Source organism: Amphiura filiformis, unplaced genomic scaffold, assembly GCF_039555335.1.
Source record: "Amphiura filiformis unplaced genomic scaffold, Afil_fr2py scaffold_24, whole genome shotgun sequence".
In the NCBI taxonomy this organism is placed as follows: domain Eukaryota; kingdom Metazoa; phylum Echinodermata; class Ophiuroidea; order Amphilepidida; family Amphiuridae; genus Amphiura; species Amphiura filiformis.
In genome coordinates, this window is record NW_027305488.1 from 602595 (window position 1) to 609452 (window position 6858).

The window sequence follows — 6858 nt, forward strand, 5'->3', positions numbered from 1 at the left end:
TAGCCTTGACCTAAAAAAAAGGGCGAGAGGTACCATATTTACGGATTCAGGCTAAATTTAAAATTGATATAAAACGTTTGTTTTTTGATCGATTACAAAAATTAATTTTTGTCGTATAAAGAAATTGTATCTGGCGTGAATTACACTACAATTTTTATTCCTAGCGCTCTTTGACTTCTTCAAATAATTTTTTAATGATAGAGTGAATCCTGGCCCTCTATAATTACGCACAAAAGATCGAGTTCCTTAAAGAATCTTTTGCCTTTGATAAAGATCCTGCTAGGATCGAAAGCTCAGGCCCAAAAAACTTTGAAAGGAATAAAAGAATTATGTGAATTAAACGATCTTTAGCTTGTTATCGTTGTTGAAAGGGATTCAATCATGTTTCACCGTTGTTCATCACCGATTACCAACTTGTGTCCGGTGCGTCTGCGAAGTAAACCACGCAGACGACGTGGATGCATCGTTGTTAATCGGTGATGAACAACGGCGAAACATGATTGAATCCCTAATTCATCGGCGTGCTGCATCTTGAAACTGCAAGAAACAGGAGAGCCATCAAAATACTCCCAGACGATGTTGACTTTAGTGGGTGAGATTGAGCACCGGGTCCTAAGTAAAATCATTGTGTAAAAAGTGGTGTGGTGAGATAATTTTTCTTGATAACATTTTCATAGGATGCTGCTGAGTTATACTTCCAAGATGTGAGACTACCGGCAAATGCCTTATTAGGAAAAGAAAACCATGGGTTCTTCTATCTAATGAATCAGCTTCCATGGGAGAGGTTGATTATTGCTGATATGGGTCAATCACAAGCAGAGTGTATGTTTGAGTTAACCAGGATGTATGTCAAGGAGAGGAAGGCATTTGGATCAACACTAAGCAACTTCCAGGTTAGTAAATAATGCTGCAGAAGGCTGGAGCCTGGGTTATATCAAGCCTCTGTGAACCATGAAACACGATACACAGTAGAGGTACTGATCATTACATGAGTCTTGAGGTTTCCATAGATACACCAAATTTTATTTATTATTTTGATAGTCATCACTTACACATGATAATACTATAGAGAAAAGTAAGTAATCTTTTTGGAAGAATGGTCTCTTTTTCCATCTTTTGTTTGATGGATCTTCAGGTACTGTGAGAAGTACTTTATACTTTATGATTAATAATTTATGATGGAAATCAGAAATATTGAAATATACTAATCTAAACAGCTAGTCTCTAACACAGTTCTCACCATTATCATGAATATAGGAACACAGCAGTAGAATTATATATCGCAACTGTTGCTCAAATGTTTGTCATAATACACTGTATAATATACAGGGAAATACCTTTTTATGATGGAAGGCTTACTGTAAATCTGAATCAGACCTGATACCTGATTAAATTCAAAGTTTGCTGTTTTCATTTTTTATTATAAATATAAATCAACAGACAATGTTAGTTCAGGAATCTACTGCTGGATTGATATGGAATAGGGCTACTAGCTAGGTATTAATTTTCATTGTTTAGAATACACACTGTTACCTATGTCAATATTCTTTGTAATATTTTTCTTCCCTAGACGGTACAACATAAACTGGCTGAATTAAAAACCAATCTTTGTGTTGGACGTAGCTTTGTTGATAACTGTATTGGACTGATGCATAACAAACGCCTTGATTCAGTTACAGCATCTATGGCCAAGTACTGGTATGTATCATAGGTGTAGATCTGGGGATGGGGACTGTATTGGACTGATGCATAACAAATGCCTTGATTCAGGTACAGCATCTATGGTCAAGTACTGGTATGTATCATAGGTGTAGATCTGGGGTGGGGGACTGTATTGGACTGATGCATAACAAACGCCTTGATTCAGCTACAGCATCTATGGCCAAGTACTGGTATGTATCATAGGTGTAGATCTGGGGAGGGGGACTGTATTGGACTGATGCATAACAAATGCCTTGATTCAGTTACAGCATCTATGGCCAAGTACTGGTATGTATCATAGGTGTAGATCTGGGGATGGGGACTGTATTGGACTGATGCATAACAAATGCCTTGATTCAGGTACAGCATCTATGGTCAAGTACTGGTATGTATCATAGGTGTAGATCTGGGGTGGGGGACTGTATTGGACTGATGCATAACAAACGCCTTGATTCAGCTACAGCATCTATGGCCAAGTACTGGTATGTATCATAGGTGTAGATCTGGGGAGGCGGCGTGTCTTGGACTGATGCATAACAAATGCCTTGATTCAGTTACAGCATCTATGGCCAAGTACTGGTATGTATCATAGGTGTAGATCTGGGGAGGGGGACTGTATTGGACTGATGCATAACAAATGCCTTGATTCAGCTACAGCATCTATGGCCAAGTACTGGTATGTATCATAGGTGTAGATCTGGGGTGGGGGTCTGTATTGGACTGATGCATAACAAATGCCTTGATTCAGCTACAGCATCTATGGCCAAGTACTGGTATGTATCATAGGTGTAGATCTGGGGAGGGGGGACTGTATTGGACTGATGCATAACAAATGCCTTGATTCAGCTACAGCATCTATGGCCAAGTACTGGTATGTATCATAGGTGTAGATCTGGGGTGGGGTCTGTATTGGACTGATGCATAACAAATGCCTTGATTCAGCTACAGCATCTATGGCCAAGTACTGGTATGTATCATAGGTGTAGATCTGGGGAGGGGGGACTGTATTGGACTGATGCATAACAAACGCCTTGATTCAGCTACAGCATCTATGGCCAAGTACTGGTATGTATCATAGGCGAGATCTGGGAGGTGGACTGTATTGGACTGATGCATAACAAATGCCTTGATTCAGCTACAGCATCTATGGCCAAGTACTGGTATGTATCATAGGTGTAGATCTGGGGAGGTGGACTGTATTGGACTGATGCATAACAAATGCCTTGATTCAGGTACAGCATCTATGGCCAAGTACTGGTATGTATCATAGGTGTAGATCTGGGGAGGGGGGACTGTATTGGACTGATGCATAACAAATGCCTTGATTCAGGTACAGCATCTATGGCCAAGTACTGGTATGTATCATAGGTGTAGATCTGGGGAGGGGGACTGTATTGGACTGATGCATAACAAATGCCTTGATTCAGGTACAGCATCTATGGCCAAGTACTGGTATGTATCATAGGTGTAGATCTGGGGAGGGGACTGTATTGGACTGATGCATAACAAATGCCTTGATTCAGGTACAGCATCTATGGCCAAGTACTGGTATGTATCATAGGTGTAGATCTGGGGAGGGGGGACTGTATTGGACTGATGCATAACAAATGCCTTGATTCAGGTACAGCATCTATGGCCAAGTACTGGTATGTATCATAGGTGTAGATCTGGGGAGGGGGACTGTATTGGACTGATGCATAACAAATGCCTTGATTCAGGTACAGCATCTATGGCCAAGTACTGGTATGTATCATAGGTGTAGATCTGGGGTGGGGGACTGTATTGGACTGATGCATAACAAACGCCTTGATTCAGCTACAGCATCTATGGTCAAGTACTGGTATGTATCATAGGTGTAGATCTGGGGTGGGGACTGTATTGGACTGATGCATAACAAATGCCTTGATTCAGGTACAGCATCTATGGCCAAGTACTGGTATGTATCATAGGTGTAGATCTGGGGTGGGGGGACTGTATTGGACTGATGCATAACAAACGCCTTGATTCAGCTACAGCATCTATGGTCAAGTACTGGTATGTATCATAGGTGTAGATCTGGGGTGGGGACTGTATTGGACTGATGCATAACAAATGCCTTGATTCAGGTACAGCATCTATGGCCAAGTACTGGTATGTGTCATAGGTGTAGATCTGGGGAGGGGACTGTATTGGACTGATGCATAACAAACGCCTTGATTCAGCTACAGCATCTATGGCCAAGTACTGGTATGTATCATAGGTGTAGATCTGGGGAGGGGGGACTGTATTGGACTGATGCATAACAAATGCCTTGATTCAGCTACAGCATCTATGGCCAAGTACTGGTATGTATCATAGGCATAGATCCAGGGAGGGGAACTGTATTGGACTGATGCATAACAAATGCCTTGATTCAGGTACAGCATCTATGGTCAAGTACTGGTATGTGTCATAGGTGTAGATCTGGGGTGGGGGTCTGTATTGGACTGATGCATAACAAATGCCTTGATTCAGCTACAGCATCTATGGCCAAGTACTGGTATGTATCATAGGTGTAGATCTGGGGAGGTGGACTGTATTGGACTGATGCATAACAAATGCCTTGATTCAGTTACAGCATCTATGGCCAAGTACTGGTATGTATCATATAGGTGTAGATCGGGTAGAGGATGATGCATAACAAACTCCTTGATTCATCTAAAATATTTCAATACTCTTTGTCTTCTTCCTATGCAGGTGTACAGAATTTTGTAATCGTGTGGCAACTGAATGTCTACAGTTACATGGAGGCTGGGGATATATGTGGGAGTACCCCATTGCAAGACACTTTGCCGACTCCAGGGTACACGCTATCTATGGAGGAAGTAATGAGATTATGAAAGAACTCATAGCAAGGGATATTGTACTCAAGTAAAGGAACTATTATAGTGTCAGGGGGTCTGGGTTACATGTGGGGGTGCTACATACCAGGACTTTATTGCAAGAAACTTTGATGACTCCACGCTATCTATGGAGGAAGTATTGAGATTATGATAGAACTCATCGCAAGGGATATTGTACTCAAGTAAAGGAACTATTATAGTGTCAGGGGGTCTGGGTTACATGTGGGGGTACTACATACCAGGACTTCATTGCAAGAAACTTTGCTGACTCCACACACTATCTATGGAGGAAGTAATGAGATTATGATAGAACTCATAGCAAGGGATATTGTACTTATAAGTAAAAGCATTATAGTGGGGGGGGGGGGGCTGTGTTATGTGGGAGTACTACTTTGCAAGACACTTTGCTGACTCCATGTCTATGAAAGAAGTAATGAAATTATGAAAGATCCCCCCCCTCCCCCCGGGGGGGCACTTCAATATGAAATGGATATAGGTGTAGGGCTGGTACTTTCGCAGTAAGGGGCATTCAGTGAGAGCAGAATGTAATATTATGGCGCCATTGGATGAGAGCATGATTTTTGGCATTCGGTGAGAGCAAAATGTAAAAAATATGGGTCATTGTGTGAGAACATGACCTTTTTTTAAATGGAATCTTTGGGTGAAAGCCAAAACAGTGCCTAAGAAACCTCAAAAATCAAATTTCTAGTTCTAAATGGCTTTAAATTTCTTTGTTTTTTTCCAAATAAGTAACAAAATCAGTGATAAATGAAAGTTGCTGTTCAAATGGAACTTGTAAGGGTCTTAGGGTGACAGATCAAATGAAAACATGGGGGTCTTCGGGTGACAGAGCATGTGTTCGTAGAAAAACATGGGGTCTTTGGGTGACAGCAACGCTGAAAAAGGGGGTCTTAACAGCCCTACATACACATCACCTCCAAGTGGGAGTGCCCCCACCCTGGGAAAGAACAAAGTTACCTCATTTTAGACATTTTTGGATTACAATTGTAATTTTGTGCATACTTTGCACACATGTTTGCCAATAAAGTCATTTTGGCAGCGGGTCAGTTTTCAGTATACTATACTGATATAAAATTGGATTGATTGAGCACATATTTATTGGTCGAGTTTGAGTTTTAAAATATTGGACGAGACGTAAACTATTTAAAACTCATAGCGAGACCAATAAATATCGGGCGTAAAGTATCCAATTTTATCATTATTATGTGTTGGATCCAATATTTTCACACACTTGGATTCATCAAAACATAATAATGAGAGAACATGTTCTGTATAGTCAAGACTGGGCAGGTCACAAGTAGGATGTCGAAGCACAGCATTTACAAACATTCCAGATGAATTTATGTACACTTTTACTTACTAAAATAAAGTATTAAAGCCATATTATAACATTTGCTGAGGAGAATGCCCTCAAAAAAATTTTAAATTCTATTTTTTACACGATTGTAATATACTTTAGTCAATAAAGATACTCTGCAAAAATCAAGACTTTTGAGATTTTGAATGAAATGCTGGAACCGTTGTTTTATTATTACGATGGAAATATTAGTCGAACATGTATGCACAGTACGCATACGGGCGGATCGTACTGTATTGTATTACAACCATGGGAGTAACATGCATGGGCGCTAGTAGTAAATTCCAATTTTCTATGCTTTACCTCACTTGTTCAGCTCAAAATTAAAAGGGGGACATATCTGACAGTAAAAGCTAACATTTTATGGAAAATAAATACTAATCTATTTTTACAGAAATGTTATAATATGGCTTTAATGAACGTTCATGATGCAATACAATGATTGTATTCTTATATTATTATCATCAATATCTGCATATAGTCATTCCATCTTTACGGATCATGTACTTAAAATCATGCAATTGAATTATTGTCAATATTTTTATAAAGTTATAAATGTGACCGTCCACCACAAAACGCTTGTAAAGTCGGCCCTCGGTCAATTTTATTTCAAACGATATCCAGAAGCGGGGTTATGGTTTGTTGAACTTTGCCCCTTCAGCAATAGGGTACCTTATTTCAGTACTGCATAATGTCTTTATGGACATTGCTTTTTGACTTGTTGCTTAAAGGGGCATTTCATGATCCACAGCCTCATCCCCCCCACTTTACTCAAAAAAAGTTGAGATTTTTATATCACTGGAAACCTCTGGCTACATAATGTTTATGTACAAAATATTTCTTGCAGATTAATTCGTTTTGCAAAGATATCGTAAAATTTGAATTTCGTTCTGGTGCACCAGAACGAAATTACAACGC

General features: G+C 39.9%; 1 protein-coding gene across 1 annotated transcript in view; it reads left to right on the forward strand.

The window, feature by feature from the left end:
• The window catches only part of LOC140143618 (long-chain specific acyl-CoA dehydrogenase, mitochondrial-like), a 42001-nt gene extending 35829 nt beyond the window's left edge, over positions 1-6172 (forward strand). The window contains exons 7-9 of the mRNA XM_072165433.1: positions 678-893; positions 1571-1698; positions 4417-6172. Coding sequence (XP_072021534.1) covers positions 678-893; positions 1571-1698; positions 4417-4594 — 522 coding nt within the window. The 3' untranslated portion in view covers positions 4595-6172. The remainder of the gene's footprint in view (positions 1-677; positions 894-1570; positions 1699-4416) is intronic.
• The last annotated feature ends 686 nt before the right edge of the window (positions 6173-6858 follow it).